The following is a 13,047-nucleotide window of genomic DNA, read 5'->3' as shown; positions in this document are numbered from 1 at the left end:
ATCATAGCCTTCCAATTATCCCCATCCTCTATCACTGTCTCTACACTCCCCCTATAGCTGCTGTGTGGTGGTGTGGTGGCCTGTGGCTGCTGTTGCATCATCCAAGTGGATGCTGCACACTGGTGGTGGTGCCCCCTCATGATTGTGAAGCACTTTAGATGTGTGGTCATACACAATAAAACGTGTCTATATAAATACACTTTACTTAACAATGTCATGTCTATGCTCAAAAAGTGGTCATAAGTGTATGTAAATACTAGGGAATTGGATGTAATGTCATAAATAAAATATTTAAAGGCCACCTATGATGGAAAATTAACTTTTGAAAGCTGCTTGGGTAGAACTTTGTGTTGGTATAATGTGTCTACAGTAATTTCGGAGTGATATAAACACAACAAGTTTCTATTAAAAATAGGATCCAAAATCAGCCCACCACAAGTGTGGTTTTTCCCTTTCACCAAATTGACTGACAGGAACATATTAACATGTCTCTTTATTAACACGTATAAACATGTCCACAGAACAGGATTTGCAAAGAAACTGGGATTAAAAGATCTGTTCCAATGAGGTATATGCACAGCTTGTGTTTCTTCCCATACCGATAAGCTTCCGGTGAATGGTTAATGTGACTTTTTCACTTTTATACTGTTCCTTTTACAGCATCAATGTTGTAACGTAATTAAAATACAATCAATTAAATAGACTTCAGCATTCATATAGTTGTTCAAGCAGAAAACAAAAGAAAAGCCGCTTAAACGCACGCACCCATCAGAATCAGCATGCTAGTGCAGAAACTCCATTGAAAATACTGGGGTAAAATAATTTTTCATATTTTAAAAACATGATGGGGAAAATAAAATTTAATGCAGTGCTTCCTGTGCATTCTAATACCAACTTTATAGCTTATATCAATCAGGCAGTAAAAATCATTGATTTTTTAAGAAAACAGACGCAGTAATTTTGTAACGACATAGTTCACCGGAAGCATTTGACCCAGGTTACTGGAAAATTAAAAGTCCTTCTGCATACCCTGTTCTCTGTGATCATCTGCACCTCAACGATGGGTTTTCAAGTTTAAATCATTTTTAAAACAGAGCATGTTTGCAATAAAGGCAACACAGTAAAATGTTATTCATAACCACTGGAATTACCATAGCTGCAGTGTCAGTATAACTATCTAGGAAGATGGTTCAGTCAAACAACAACAGTCCCAATTTGTGGACATTAAATCAGGTTTATTTAGGACAGTAGCATAATGGAGATCTATAGGCCTACCACAGTGTAACTTATGTCTAGTCGCATTTGCTGCAAACAGACATGCAAAAACAGGACAAAGGTAAACGTTTGAGCATGTGTTGGTGTACTGCAAACTTTGTAATGGCATGTGTGTGATTCATTGTTGCAGAAACATTTGAATAAACTCCACAACAACTACATCAAATAAATTTACTTGGCGTTTTAACTCATAAACTGAATAGGCTTCATTCGTGTCAGTCTCTGTAACTGTGCTGTTAATCTGATGTGACACAGCAGGAGAAACAGACACACACATTACATGGAATGTGGGTGGGGAGAACCAGTTCATTTGCATTTGCACCAGCTACAATCCCCAAAATTCACGTATTCAGCAGGGTATAACAAATGATGGGTATAAAAGAGGTAAAATAGGAGCCCTTTAAAATAAACATGCAAAATGCAGCTGAACCAGCCAGCCACACAACCATAATGCTATCAGTAAGCATTCACCCATCAGTGCCATATATTTTTTTCATAACAAACCAATAACTGAATCTTTTAATAAATCATGAATTTTCTTATTATTAATTATAATTTAATAAACTAATAATTGACAGCTACTAACTTAATAAGATAGGAATATAAATAATTAGTGTAAATAATCAATGACAAATTTTGACTGTTTTCGCAGTTTGCAAACAGGACACCAGATGGCGTAAGAGACTTCTCAACCGTTCAGTTCCACTTCCTCTTTCTGACCGTCGAGTAAGTGACAGTGCTGGGCGGGTCGAGACACAGTGGACACATAAAAACCAGCACACGCTTTTGTCTCTGTCTATTGATTCTGAGGTGAGTGAAAGACGCAAGTGTATGTTAACATCTATCATAATATATAATTTCGTGTATAGATACATTCAAGTTTCAGATTAATTTACGTGCCATGCGTCTCGTAGTCATGCATATATATTTGCGGCTGCAATTGTAACTGTAAGTGGCCCTTATGTAGATCAAACCAGAGGCGAGATTTTTTTTCTGAACGGACGTTTCGTCGTCATTTTAAACTCGCAATGTGCAGTGTTATTCGCTTGTATATCGTAATCTGAATGTTTAATTATCGTTACGACTATATGAAGTATTTAATTAAACTGTGCAAGTTAGCCGTATGGCCTGAAGAGGTCTTAGGCTTCTCCGAATGCATTGCGTCCGCCATTTTGTGAAGCACGCTTAAAAAGGCATATCTACATATTAAACAAGCTAAACAAGCGAGTCCTTTTGTACAATCTGAAACACAATTAAATGGATATAAATGTTCGCAGCTGATAAGCATTTAGTATTACTGTTAACGTTATCAAACGTATTTTCTACTTTTTCAAACCGGTGTGACAACGTGTACGGTATTTTTATTCGGATGTTTTTGTTGTTATGGTAACATATTTAAGAATTTGTAGGTTTTCAGAGCTACATGTTTTCCTGTTTGCTAATCTAGACAAATTCGAGAGGCCAGTTTATATGCGGGTTAAACGTTGCTTTTATTTCATACAATGTGTACCTATCTTGTAATAAAGAAATATCTTTTTGCAGTGGCATTACTAGAAAAATGGCAGAGGCAGACCGACCTGGGAAGCTCTTCATCGGTGGCCTGAACACTGAAACGAGTGAGAAAGTCCTTGAAGCGTATTTCAGCAAATTTGGCAGAATATCGGAAGGTAATTGTCATTTTGTATGATCTAAATTGTAATGTAGACGTTATGATTTAAAGTATGTTTGGTTGTAAAGAGACTATCATAAGCAGGAATATTACAATTGTAATAACGTTAGTGTTTGGAAAGTGTGGCATTAAGTGTGATTTTTTTTTTTTTTTTTTTTTTTTTTTTTTGTATCTTGTTTTGTGTAGTTCTGTTGATGAAAGATCGTGAGACGAACAAATCTAGAGGTTTTGCGTTTGTAACTTTTGAAAATCCTGGTGATGCCAAGGATGCTGCAAGGGAAATGAATGGAAAGGTGAGTACTAACTTGAAAGTATGAGTCTAGAATGAGATGACATAGTAGCTTAATCTGTGAAGTGGAGTCGCTTGGAGCTAACTTTTTCAAAAAATGGCAGTCAAAAACACTAGTTAAGCATTTTCTCATAAGTGGTTGTGATTGTGAAAGCTGAATAATTGATTAAAGCCATGTGATTAAGTCAAAGTGACCATTGAAATGGAGTACAGTGATTGCTTCCAGTTCTAGTAATACTGATGTGAAAATCACATTTGTAAGCTGTGATGATTTTTTGTGTGGCAGTGATCTACTTGAGCTGATCTAGTCCACAATTTCCTCTAAGAAGTTCTGAGCTTGCCTTGTGATTTCTGTCCAGTTTCTTGTCAGCCTTTTCTTTTTAATGTTGGAGTAGTTTTCTAAGCATTTTCTTTTTGTATTTAAGCCTCTTGATGGAAAGCCAATTAAAGTGGAGCAAGCCACAAAACCTCAGTTTGAGTCTTCAGGACGCCGTGGGCCACCACCACCTCGCAGTCGTGGCCCTTCCAGAGGGCTGCGAGGGTCAAGAGGAGCCCCAAGTGGAATGCGGGGCCCACCCAGCAGAGGTACATTAACTTAAAACATTATCCGGTTATTTTAATTGGTGCTGTGATGACAACTTTTTGATGATCTGTTTGAGCTGATTGTCCTCTAAGAAGTTCTGAGCCAACCCTTAACAATTATACTGGCTGGCAAAAATATTTCCAAGATAACGTAGGATTTGTAGAACCCTTTTTTAAAGGCATGTCGTCCAGAGGGCCACCACCAATGAAGAGAGGCCCCCCAGTACGGAATGGAGGACCCCCACCCAAGAGATCTGCACCTTCTGGGCCAATGGGCAGACGTAAGTCTGGCTTTTTTATGTTATGTTAAACCTTTTGATCCGTAAAATCCTTAATGTGTACATTTTGAACAGCGCCAGTATCCAGAGACCGGGATCCATATGGCCCCCCTCCACGCAGAGATTCTCTCATGTCACGGCGGGATGATGGTCCTCCACATCGAGATGACCACTATGGTAGTAAAGATAGGTGAGATGATTCGTGAAAGCCCAACCTTGTTCATGACTAAAGACTGGGACACTCCAATGCCAGACATATCGGATCGCCTAATTCATATCCAAAAAAATTGAGTGATGTAGCAATTAATGATGGCCTTTTTGTGTTTCTCCTTGACTTGAATTGTTTACTTGCTACGTCACTGCATTTGACAATAGCACTCTTATTCATTGCTGAATAACCAGTCAGAGCACTCTTCAGCTGAAACTGGTCAATGAGAGCTGACGTGTGGAACACGCCAAGCCAACTAGTCCGACCAAAAAAAGCCCAATAGTTGACCGTCTGCTTGTGTCCTGGCCTTAAGGTTGTCATTTGGATCCACAAAAATGACACTTCTGTATTATACGGTCCAGTCTAATAGTTAGCCTTATCACTTGGTGTATTTCTTAATTTAAAACTGCAACCAATTGATTAAAGTTGGTGAGCTGTTCTAAAAGTAATATGAAATTATTGCAGCACTAGTGGGCTCTGCTTTGAAATTTGTATTTGTAAGCTGTGATGAAATCTTGTGGTGGTGATCTACTCGAACTGATCTAGTCCACAATTGTCCTCTAAGAAGTTCTGAGCTTACGTTGTGAATGTTAATGCTTGTCTACCTTTTGACAACAATCCCATTTTATACAGACCCACTAAAATTATTAAAATCCCCCTCTGCTTTACTTTTAACTTGAGCATTTTCTGACCCATAAATGTCATGTAGTTGGTCTGAATAGTTAACACTACAGTTGTTTTACAAACTGACACTAACTCGCATGTTTGTGTTTTGCAGTTATTCCAGCCGTGACTACATGAGCTCACGGGACAGCAGAGACTATGGCCCACCTCCACGAGATTATTCATACCGGGAGTATTCGGGTCACTCCAGCTCTAGAGATGACTATGGGTCAGGATCAAGAGGCTATAGGTTTGTACAGGTCCTTAAAAGTTTATTTTTTATTTTCATTTTGAGAATCTAGAGAAAACCTTTTTTACTTTTTCCTCAGTGATCGTGATGGCTATGGTGGAGGACGAGAGCCCCGGGGTTACATGGATCGACCCAGTGCAGGCTCCTATAGAGATCCTTATGATGGTTACGGTAAGATTAAACCTGTAACGTAGTGAAAATGGTTAAAGGGCTTCACTCGAACTGCTTGATTTGCAAAAAGAGCAGCCTCATGTGATTTTTGCCAGAAAGTGGAAACCTCAAACTCAGCGTCTGTTCATCCTGAATGTTCCAACCAAAATCGCACCACCAAGGAATCTCTTGCAAGCCATTTTTCCCACCCAAAGAATGAGTCTTTTCTCTAGCACCGTCCAAACAATCAAGAGATCCAGTACCCAAACTACAATCTGGAGTTCAATCCAAACCAAGGAATGTGCGTTACACTCCAGTGAGGTGCAAAAAATAAAAATGCGCAATTGTCAACACTGCAGTTGAGTATTTCAGTTGTCTTACAGTAGTTCCACCTAAAAAAAAACAAACAAAATGCTTTTGGAAACATTTGATCTACAAATGTTTTAAACCTACAAATTAAAAATCTAGGGAAATGGGCAATTGACAACATAGTATCATGCAAAAAATGTTTAAGTAAATTTTTGCCAATTACATGACCCATTGACCCTGCAGGTAACTCACGCAGCGCCCCACCCTCAAGGGGTCCCCCTCCGTCCTACAGTGGGAGTGGCGGAAGCAGTCGTTATGACGACTATGGCAGCAGTTCCCGGGATGGATATGGCAGTCGTGACAGTTATCCCAGCAGTCGGAGTGACCCTTACTCTAACCGTGGTGAACGACCGGGTAGGCAAGAGCGAGGGCCTCCCCCTCTCGAAAGAGGCTATCCTCGTGAATACAGCAGCTCAAGCCGTGGGGCACCTCGTGGTGGTGGCCGTGGTGGCGGCCGAGCTGATAGAGGAATGGGCCGAAACCGATACTGAAATGGACTGTGGAGATGAAAAATGAGTCTGAGAAATGAAATGGTGGCTTCTCGTTCAAAAGACTCTGAGCTTCAAAAGCGTTCTTTTAAACTCTGAACTTCAAGCTTCCCTTTCAAGCTGTACCCAAACTTGTGAAATTTTTTTTTATTTTGTAATTTTTAAATGCAAAGTTCTTTTCTCTGCCCAGCTCACATTTACTGGTACCGTTGCAAATCTTAAATGTGTTTGTTTTCTAGTGATTTGTAAAACCTGCAATGCCGCAACGTATGGCTTTCATTTACCAATAAAGTGTTTTTAATCAAAAGATTTTAATCCGCACTCTATTCAAGAGAATGAGAAACTATGAAGCATAAATATCCATTCGCCTTTTCATGGTGAGCACCCCCAAATGCCACTTAATATAGATTCAATGCAGAATATTTATGTAGGCATGATTGTTCACACATTGTTGGGGACTGGACAAATGTCAACTTTTTTTGCAAACTCTCTATGGGTGTAGTTTTCCTCAGTGCAAATGGATCCTTCATCACAAAGCCTAAACATTGACGCCTTGCATCGACCAATCGAAAGACAACCAAAATGCAGGAAACAATTCAGCACCACAGATAAAACCTGTCAACAGCTGGTAAGCAAAGCAAACCCTTTTGTTCTGGTATAAGTCAAGTCTCTGTGGTGTTATTTTGCAAGCTGAAAGTTAGTGTCATTTAGTCAAACACCGTCTTGGTTGCCCTGGCTTATTCAAATGCAGTCTGAAACTCAATGTTATTTCCTACATTTATTAGCAAAAGCCCCTGCCGTCGAAGGAGTCTAAGATCTCTTCCCCAACTTCTGGATCACTGAGTTTAGGAGGCCTTTGTCTCACAAAAATCAGCCGGTTCTACTGTTGCGCTAAAGGAGAATGTCTGGATTTTTTTTTTTTCCGCCCCCCCTTTCAAATGAAAAAATGTTTTTAAGTGATATTAATTTGAATCTCCTCAGTGGATTTATACCTACAGCCAAATGTAAGCTGCAAAACCTCTTGAAACCTCCCAGTGGAAATTTGTAGTAAATTCACTTAGTGTTAACAAATCCAGAACCACTCGCAAGCATGCCGAATCTAACAAAGGAAACCACCTGGAGAAAGACAATCCCATCAACAAACCTGGAAAAGACATTCAGATTGGGACATTTAAGTTCTTTTGTAAAATTTAATTCTGAATAAAATGTCCCTTATGATGAGCTACAACAGCTTTCTGATTTCAAGTGTCTCGTTGCAGGATAAATGGAGGAAAAGGTGGTTTGATGGTAATACTTCATTGCTGAGCAGTACCTGCTGTCAATTGTGGATGATGCAGGATGGTCTATGGTGTAATGCAGGTATGGTTAATCTTTAACCATTTTGTTTTATTTGATAGATTCACTTTTTTTACACTTCCAATTACGGTTTATGCTAGTTATAGTTTGACCTGCGAATATTGGTTTAAAGCGGGTGAATAGAACTTGGTCTGTTCTCTATCCTTAGACTTGTTTAAATGTTTTCATTATATTAGGGTACCTGCGGGGTCTTGGTCTTACATTTCAAAAACACAATTTTAGGCTTTAATTTCACTGAAATATTGTTCTAGGTCTTAAATCTTTTTTTTAAACGGGTCTTAATTTTCCTCTGTCCAAGAAAAGCTACTTAATTAGTCCAACATCCATCTTATTTAGACTAACAATCCATCTCAACCTTTTTTTTTTTTCTTTTTTTTTTTTTTTTTAACTACAAAGATAATTTCCAATAGCTGTTAGAGATTTTTACAGCAATTTCTCCAAATTTAATTCCCAGAGAAATAAAAACATTAACAGTTCCTCATGATGATGATAATAACAGAGTAATAAATCCCTTTGCATTACATTCCATTCATACAAAACAAAAAGGGGGAGTAGACGTATTTATAAATTGGCGTGACACTTAAGGGTGTATAACAAATACATTTGGTTGAATAAAGTAATACTTTGTCATTTGTAAATGAATAAAAAAGAAATTAAGTGTATTCAACTGGAGTTTTCTTGTCTTGACTGTAGCTAAGAATTTATTTATTTTGTGGCAAGCATTAAAAATGTTCATTGTTTAGGCTAGTAATTCTAAAATTTCACCCATAAGAGTCTTAAATTTAACTTGAAGCCTGCAGAAACCCGGTTATATTTTTTTTACATTTTATGCATTGCATATGGGCTTTTATTTGGAATTAGTTTTTTTTTTTTTTTTTTTTTTATTATTATTCCGTCACATTTTATGCTGCTTTTTCTATTTAAGTTAAAGGTTCAATCCAATTTAAACCAGTGTTTAATTTGACCTAAAATCTTTCCCAAGTTGAGCATGATTTGATTGTTTAAATATTTATTTTTCCTACAATTCATTTTGTCTTTATCTCCATCCAGACCATTTTTCGGAGGCTGCTGTTCCTTGAGGCTGAAAGCATTTGGGTGGAGTCATGAGATGCTGCAATTTCTCTTTCCCAATAAAATCATTTTAAGTAACTTTCTAGCTTTTGCGTCATTCCTGCTTAGGCCTGGGACGATAACAGTTTAAGGTATACAGCTGTTTGGAAAAGTCAAGTGTTTAAAACCATTTTCTGCTATACCGTTTTTGTGGTTCATGTAAGGTTTTTTTATTTTTAGGACAACGGTATCTCTAGCAGTAAAGATACCCAAAGATGCTGTTTTAAATTGTAAATCTATGTTTTTGAAACTATTCAAGACTGCAGAAGTCAGTAATTCATTTTAATTATTTAGTCAGACATGTTTTCTGCTCCAAAATATGTGTTTCTTAAATTAAAATGGTTTTCGTTCACGGGAAAAGAGTTAGTTTTTTTTTTTTTTTTTTTTACAGACATTTAAAAAGGGCATATTTTAATGCAGTAATCACAATACAGTGAAACTGATATTTTATCCATGGTTATCATTCCATCAGAGTTTTATACCGGCCTATGCCTGCTACAATGAGATGCATTAGAAAATGCACGACTGTGTTTTTACTTCATGTACTTCATCTTAAAAAAACAAAACAGTTGAGCCATATGGAAAATTCTTGCGGCATTAGAGCAATCGCAGTTCCTTTTGTAACTTAAAAGTCAAAGAGCCTTTTATATTAGTTATATGGCAGGCGTCCACTGGAGAACTAAGTTGCTGGGCTAAATGGTCGTTGTAACATCAGTAAAAAAGCAGAAGCGCGACGGATGTGGGCAGCATCTCAACACAGATAGTCAGAGCTGGCGCTCCGGGTGCAGCTCATCTGAAAGGCCCATTGAGCTCAAACTATGAACCCCGAGGAGCAGACTGTTACGTGGCTAATAACATTAGGCGTGCTTAATTCACCCAAAAAGAATATCGCTGACCCAGAGGAATTTCTGAAAACGTCCCTCAGAGATGGAGTCGTCCTGTGTAAGCTTATTGAGCGAGTGCTACCTGGAGCAATCACAAAGGTAATCGCTAATATGCATGTAATATTTAAGTTATTGAGCCGTCAGTTCTAGTGAATTGTTTTTCATTTAGTCCCCTTTTTTTTGTGCAAAAGCCTTTATTACAGCGTCGCGGAATGCACTGTTACGATGAGTAATATAACGTTATACTGTTACAAGTAACATGGAAGTGCATGACATTTTGCGAAGATACATTGAGTTGTGAAACCACACGCACGATTAATGTATATTTAAAACTGATAATTAATTCAGGACGTACAATTAAAGCGCACTAGAATCTGACTTCCTGTTACATGGAGAAAAATTGTTCCGCATTCTCAAAAAAAGCCCAAATCTTCATCAGTCTTCACTTTAGTGTAAACACTATGGTTTTTATTTCTGTCGTTTGTAAAGGTTGTTTAGCCGGTGTCGATCTGGTGTTGTATTATTGCTGTTACGCATGCATGTGTGTATCTGATGCTAACCAACGTTAGTGCCGTCCAAATTAAGAGCACTGAAGTCCACAAGCCAGCTGTTTTTTTTTTCCTCCTGACGAGTAAATCTGCCTTTAAATTTAAGTAATTTGAACTCTTTAAACTCGTGCTTTAATTCACGATTGATTCAAAGGTATACACATCTTTAGACTGTAGTAATGTGCCAACTTGACAGAGGACAGAAAAGTTTCTGGGTTTTTAAAATTCTTAAATGCTAATGTTTTCTTTCTGCTTGTCTTCGTTCGTTTCTTTGTTTTTGGACAAATCTGTGTGCTTGGAGAGATTTACTGATTTTAACGACGCTTTCAGGACATTTTTATTTTAGTTGAGTGCATGCGTACATCGTGAAGGAATCGTTCATTTGAATCGGATCTTTTTAATGTATTTAGCCGGTTCATCACACGTGACTCGTTTTAGTGTTTTTTATTTCTGTGCAAATGATATTGAAGTTTTATGTATTGTTTTTTTACAAGCTGAAACATGCTAAAGCCCATATGTATTTGAAGAAAAGTAGGGTGTCCATGACAAATTAAAAAAACATATTTTGAAATATCTCAAATGTGATCACGAAGACTGCATTATTAAACTCATTACTGATTTTTTAAAAATATTTATTTTCAGTCTATTAGAAGGTGAGAAAGAAACTTTTGACCTAGCAAAAAGTCTTCTGTTACCTAGTCAGACGCCACTTCATTCTCGAAGAAAATGATATATTTTATTAATATTTTTTCAATGTTACTATTTTTATTGTATTGTTGAAATAAATATAGCATTGGTGAGCAAACGATAGTTCTTTAATAAACTTTTTAAATCATGTGGACAATTTGGACGTCAGTGCACAAGATATTTGTAATTAGAATCAATTCTTTGAAATGAACTCTTCGAAAGAATCGATTCTCGTAAACGAGTCGCACTAGCTAGTAAGCGGTCCAAGTAGAGTCTTGCTGAGCAAACATCGTCACTTCCTCCAAAATATCTTTTCCTGGTGCGACAGGGCCCGATGAGATCTAGCATAGATACTGACTGTATGTGTGTGTAACAGGGCGAAGAAATAGTTCGGCTACTTCGCAAAGTAAACGCCAAAAGAATTGGCATGCGCTACTGGACAGCAGTGTCCGGGTACAATGTGGCTCATAGGCTAGGCTGACATTCACTTCCAAAAAGGAGATCTTGTTGATCTCAAGTGCCTCTTTGGGGTGCAGTGTGTTTGAAGCAAAGTTGAGATTATTTACATCCTCATCCTTTCATTGGTTACAGTATTCAGCTGAACCCAAATGCGAAGCGGACTGCATTGCAAACATTCGGGAGTTTCTAAAAGGATGCCAGTCTTTAAAGGTTGAGGTAAGATCTTTATTTCTCTCAAATTGCAGTGCTTGGGTGCTGATCACTCAAATGCAACGTTTTTGCGAATAGAGGGTCATGCCATTTTGAGAAATACACTGTGTATTAATATATTGTCCGCAGACTGAAGGCACACTTTCAGGCAAAAGTAGATAACTAATTATGCATAAACAAATCACATTATCAGTTATGTAGAGTGTGTATTTCTATTCAAAACTGTGCCTATGAGCATTGATGTTATGGAGGAATTACTTACTTGTGGGAGACTTAATAATTAATATTAAATATTATATTGAATTATTTATATTGATGTCTGTAAAAGAGTACTCCTCTCTTCTGCCCGGTCTATTTTAGTTTAGCTCTCCCTGAGGACTGGCAAATAAATAGCAGGTTTTGTTTTGGGTTTGTACATGTGATCTGAAAATATGCAAGTAAACAAGATTGTCTGTAATACTAGCTCTTTCACATGTGCATTTCATTTATTATGGTTATTATGGTCTTGACCTGCATGAGCATTACAGGCCTCTCAGGAAGATGGTGAAGAATTATAACTATCACTGTAAACATTGTCAATCTGAAAGGTTTAATGTGGACACAAACACATGGTTATGATGCCACACCTTCTGCAAAAGACTAGCACTAAAACTATGATCAAAATGTGGTTATGGACTGATAAGCTATACACATATGGTGGATGTGACTCATGTTACTTGTTTAAATTTAAAGGTTTGGCTTTGTTTGGAGTTAAAGTGATAGTTCACCCAAAAATTAGAATTTTCTGTTAGTTTACTGACTCAAAGGCTGTCTCGTAAAATGCAAGTCTGCAAAAACAGTACTTTATGATAAAAACTTACTGGAAAAACTTAATTTATATACTTACTATGTCTTGTGACAATACTAGTGGAATGGTTGGTCAAGAAACTGAACATTATTCAATCTCAACATTATTACCTTGAATCCACAGCCCCTGCGAACAGTCATTGTCTCATTCAGAAGAGCGTTTTTTCTCTGACAGCATCAGTTTCGTGTCAGTTTGCGTTCGTGTATGTTACACGACACTTTGAATTTTATGGATCACAAGGGTAGGCATGGGATGATAACCATTTTCAAGGTTTACCATGGGATATGTACGATTTTTTTTATGTACGTTTTTAGTTTTTTATGACAACTGTATATCCAGCAGAAACGATATTTAAAGATGCTGTTTTAAGTTGTAAAGAAATCTGTGTTTTGGAAACTAATGAAGACAACAGAAGTCAATGATTCATTTGAACTATTTAGCCTGACATGTTCCAAAATATTTGAAATGTTTCTTAAAATAAAAATATGTTGTGTTCAAATGGGGAAAAAGCTTTAGGTTTTTACCCAGACATTTAAAAGAGCATATTTTAGAGCAGTGATTACAATACCATGAAACCGTGATGCTTTTACCCAAGGTTATCACACCGTCAGAATCTTATACCGGATCATGCAAACACCAAGGATTCATAAAATTCAGCAAAAAAAAATTCTTTAATGTTTTACTGAAGAAAAAAAAGTTTCTGACGTCTTGGATTCATAAATCAG

The 13,047-nt window shown here is 37.3% G+C and overlaps 2 protein-coding genes and 3 non-coding genes across 8 annotated transcripts in view; all 5 read left to right on the top strand.

The window, feature by feature from the left end:
- Positions 1-1,994: 1,994 nt before the first annotated feature.
- On the top strand, positions 1,995-8,726 carry rbmx (RNA binding motif protein X-linked). 3 transcript variants are annotated; one of them, XM_056472067.1, is made up of 10 exons: positions 1,995-2,085; positions 2,818-2,942; positions 3,131-3,237; positions 3,659-3,818; positions 3,995-4,096; positions 4,169-4,283; positions 5,080-5,214; positions 5,294-5,385; positions 5,917-7,580; positions 8,628-8,726. In XM_056472067.1, the coding sequence occupies exons 2-9, from the start codon at positions 2,834-2,836 to the stop codon at positions 6,222-6,224; spliced, it is 1,128 nt and encodes a 375-aa protein (XP_056328042.1). In that variant the 5' UTR covers positions 1,995-2,085; positions 2,818-2,833; the 3' UTR covers positions 6,225-7,580; positions 8,628-8,726. The 3 variants fall into 3 exon arrangements, with proteins under 3 accessions (XP_056328042.1, XP_056328043.1, XP_056328041.1); XM_056472068.1 differs by having other exon boundaries at positions 3,980-4,096; positions 7,481-7,580; XM_056472066.1 differs by having other exon boundaries at positions 3,980-4,096.
- Positions 3,495-3,572, top strand: LOC130241282 (small nucleolar RNA SNORD61). The gene has a single exon (XR_008838849.1). It is a non-coding gene; the product is annotated as a small nucleolar RNA SNORD61 (small nucleolar RNA).
- On the top strand, positions 3,859-3,921 carry LOC130241284 (small nucleolar RNA SNORD61). The gene has a single exon (XR_008838851.1). It is a non-coding gene; the product is annotated as a small nucleolar RNA SNORD61 (small nucleolar RNA).
- On the top strand, positions 4,803-4,879 carry LOC130241283 (small nucleolar RNA SNORD61). Its single transcript, XR_008838850.1, has one exon. It is a non-coding gene; the product is annotated as a small nucleolar RNA SNORD61 (small nucleolar RNA).
- Positions 8,727-9,407: 681 nt separating the features above from the next.
- arhgef6 (Rac/Cdc42 guanine nucleotide exchange factor (GEF) 6) overlaps positions 9,408-13,047 on the top strand; it is a 62,088-nt gene continuing 58,448 nt past the window's right edge. Inside the window, exons 1-2 of one of the 2 annotated variants that reach the window (XM_056471697.1) lie at positions 9,408-9,670; positions 11,398-11,481. In XM_056471697.1, the coding sequence (XP_056327672.1) occupies positions 9,506-9,670; positions 11,398-11,481 (249 nt within the window). In that variant the 5' untranslated portion in view covers positions 9,408-9,505. The remainder of the gene's footprint in view (positions 9,671-11,397; positions 11,482-13,047) is intronic. The other variant, XM_056471698.1, reaches the window with a different exon arrangement.

The sequence above is a fragment of the Danio aesculapii genome, chromosome 14 (genome assembly GCF_903798145.1).
Source record: "Danio aesculapii chromosome 14, fDanAes4.1, whole genome shotgun sequence".
In the NCBI taxonomy this organism is placed as follows: Eukaryota; Metazoa; Chordata; class Actinopteri; order Cypriniformes; family Danionidae; genus Danio; species Danio aesculapii.
The sequence above is the reverse complement of the archived record's forward strand: the minus strand, read 5'-3'. Positions and strand labels throughout refer to the sequence as shown.